General features: G+C 46.2%; 1 protein-coding gene across 1 annotated transcript in view; it reads right to left on the bottom strand.

The window, feature by feature from the left end:
• Positions 1–222: 222 nt before the first annotated feature.
• Positions 223–2,573, bottom strand: part of LOC129392112 (cullin-1-like) — a 12,187-nt gene continuing 9,836 nt past the window's right edge. Inside the window, exon 4 of the mRNA XM_055084671.1 lies at positions 223–1,185. Coding sequence (XP_054940646.1) covers positions 269–1,185 — 917 coding nt within the window. The 3' untranslated portion in view covers positions 223–268. The remainder of the gene's footprint in view (positions 1,186–2,573) is intronic.

The following is a 2,573-nucleotide window of genomic DNA, read 5'->3' as shown; positions in this document are numbered from 1 at the left end:
CCCATTAGATGCCAGTAGCACCACCCTGCTATGACAATCCAAAATGTCTCAGACGTTGCTAAATATCTCCTGGCAGGTAAAATCACCCATGGATGAGAACCACTGGTCTAGAGGATGATATCAAACATTTCAGCAGACCCAGCCAGAGCAGTGCCATTCCTGGGGGACGCCCAGCGGCCATGGCTCACGGGCCCAGCCGCTCCGCGGCATATGGGATCTTCTCGGACCGGGGCACGAACCCGCGTCCCCTGCATCGGCAGGCGGACTCTCAACCACTGCGCCACCAGGGAAGCCCCAAATATTCTTTCTCGATCAGAATGTCAATGCATTTCTTAAATACTGGGACCCGAGGCTTGAATATTGAGGAGAGCTGAGTCAGTACTTCTCCAAGTAACTGCTGGTGTTTTAGAACCTTCCTCATTTTCATAATTCTCACGAGAGCCGCCTGGATCAGTAGTTTACGATCTTCCTCTATGTTTCTGTGTGTGGTTTCTTGTTCCTGCTTCTGTTCCATTTTCATTGGCACATTGATGTTAACCCTTAATTTCTTGTTTTTATAACCAAGATATAATTTTATTAAGGTATCTTGCTTCAATTCCATCTCATCAACTTGTGTATTTTCGTCTTCCAAGACCAGTAACTTCAACTTCACTAAAATCTGTAGGACTTGTGCAAAAACGTCCGTTTTGATCTGGGTGCTGTCCATCAGCTGCTGCACGGTGTACGCGTCTTCTGTGTTGTACTGGAGCAGGATGGCCATCTGGAATGTAGATGCCTGCAAGGTGTATCTGTTTTTGAAGCAGTTTGTTGCTAATTCTCCTTCAGACAGTTGATATAACCACGTCAATTTTCTGCTACTGTGACAGATACTGGCGTAAAACGCTGTGAAGCGCTGATAACTCCGTTCCAGCTCCGACGGCAAGGCGAACGTACTGGCCTGCTGAAAAGGCCATGATCCGGAGCTCAGAACTTGAATACTGAAATCCAAGCCCAGCGGCTCTGAATTTGTCAGGAGCTTTTTGAACTGCTCATTCAAATATTTGCTTGCACCCATGTCTTGAAACATCTGCTGAAGTTTAGAGGTAAACTCAAAACCGCAAGCTTGCTTTAGCTTAGAGATCGTGCTTGCTTCGTCATCATCACTCACCCTGTTCTGATGAACAAGCCTTTTTGCCAGCATCTTTGTGTAGAACATTTTTTTTTTTTTTTTTTTTTTGCGGTACGCAGACCTCTCACTGTTGTGGCCTCTCCCGTTGCGGAGCGCAGGCTCCGGACGCGCAAAAAGTGCTGATCATTAACTGAGCCTGCAGCCAGTCATACTCTTTTTTAAAATTAATTAATTAATTAATAAATTTTTGGCAGCGTTGGGTCTTCATTGCTGCGCTCAGGCTTTCTCTAGTTGCGGCGAGTGGGGGCTACTCTTTGTTGTGGTGCACGGGCTCTAGGTGCGCGGGCTTCAGTAGTTGTGACGCGCAGGCTCAGTAGTTGTGGCTCGCTGGCTTAGTTGCTCTGCGGCATGTGGGATCTTCCTGGACCAGGGCTTGAACTCGTGTGCCCTGTATTGTCAGGTGGATTCTTAACCACTGCACCACCAGGGAAGCCCAATCTTTTTGCAACAATAACATCAAACATCACTCATCACAGATCACCATAACAAATATAATAATAGTGAAAAAGTTTGAAATATTCTAAGAACTACCAAAATGTGACACAGACACACAAAGTGAGCAAGTGCTTTTGGAAAAATGGTGCCGATAGACTTGCTTGATACAGGGTTGCCACAAACCTTCAATTAGTTAACAGCATATTATCTGCAAAAAGAGCCCAATAAACTGCAGCCCAATAAAATGAATTATGCCTAGTTGCTGAAAGTAGTTGAAAGGGAGTAAATCAGACGTGGGGAAGCTATGCTGTGTTCTTCATATAAAGACAAAATTGCCCTGGTTAATGCATTTGTAATTTAGACATTGTTTCAGCCTTATTATTTCCTTGTCTAATAAACTGGTCTACCCAGTTGTAATGGAACTTCCTCTTATCCTAGAAGATTTTTCCCTCCGGTCTGTCTCCTTGCATATATACCTTTGGAATGTTTGGTAGTCATTTGATTACCGATGTTGAATGTGGGATACTCTGCAGCCAACACCTTTGGTGCTGTCAACAGAACAAGGGTCTACCTAGAAACCTCTTGATGATCATTAGCAGATATTAAAAGCCACTTTATTCCAAAACTCATAATGTTTTTCCAGAACCTACCTCTGAAATAGGAGCAATGGAAGAACGGATATGCTGCCTTCCCCCTTCTCCATGGAGGGAACAGAGTGATCTTGACATGAAAATTGGATGTCAACCCTGTGCTAAAATCCTCTAGTGGCCTCTCATTTTACTTTCAATAAAATGCAAATTCCACGGGCTTCCCTGGTGGCGCAGTGGTTGAGAGTCCGCCTGCCGATGCAGGGCACGCGGGTTCGTGCCCCCGTCCGGGAAGATCCCACATGCCGCGGAGCGGCTGGGCCCGTGAGCCATGGCCGCTGAGCCTGCGCGTCCGGAGCCTGTGCTCTGCAACGGGAGAGGCC

This window comes from Physeter macrocephalus, chromosome 5 (assembly GCF_002837175.3).
Source record: "Physeter macrocephalus isolate SW-GA chromosome 5, ASM283717v5, whole genome shotgun sequence".
In the NCBI taxonomy this organism is placed as follows: Eukaryota; Metazoa; Chordata; class Mammalia; order Artiodactyla; family Physeteridae; genus Physeter; species Physeter macrocephalus.
Note: the sequence above shows the minus strand (reverse complement) of the source record. Positions and strands in the feature narration are given on the sequence as shown.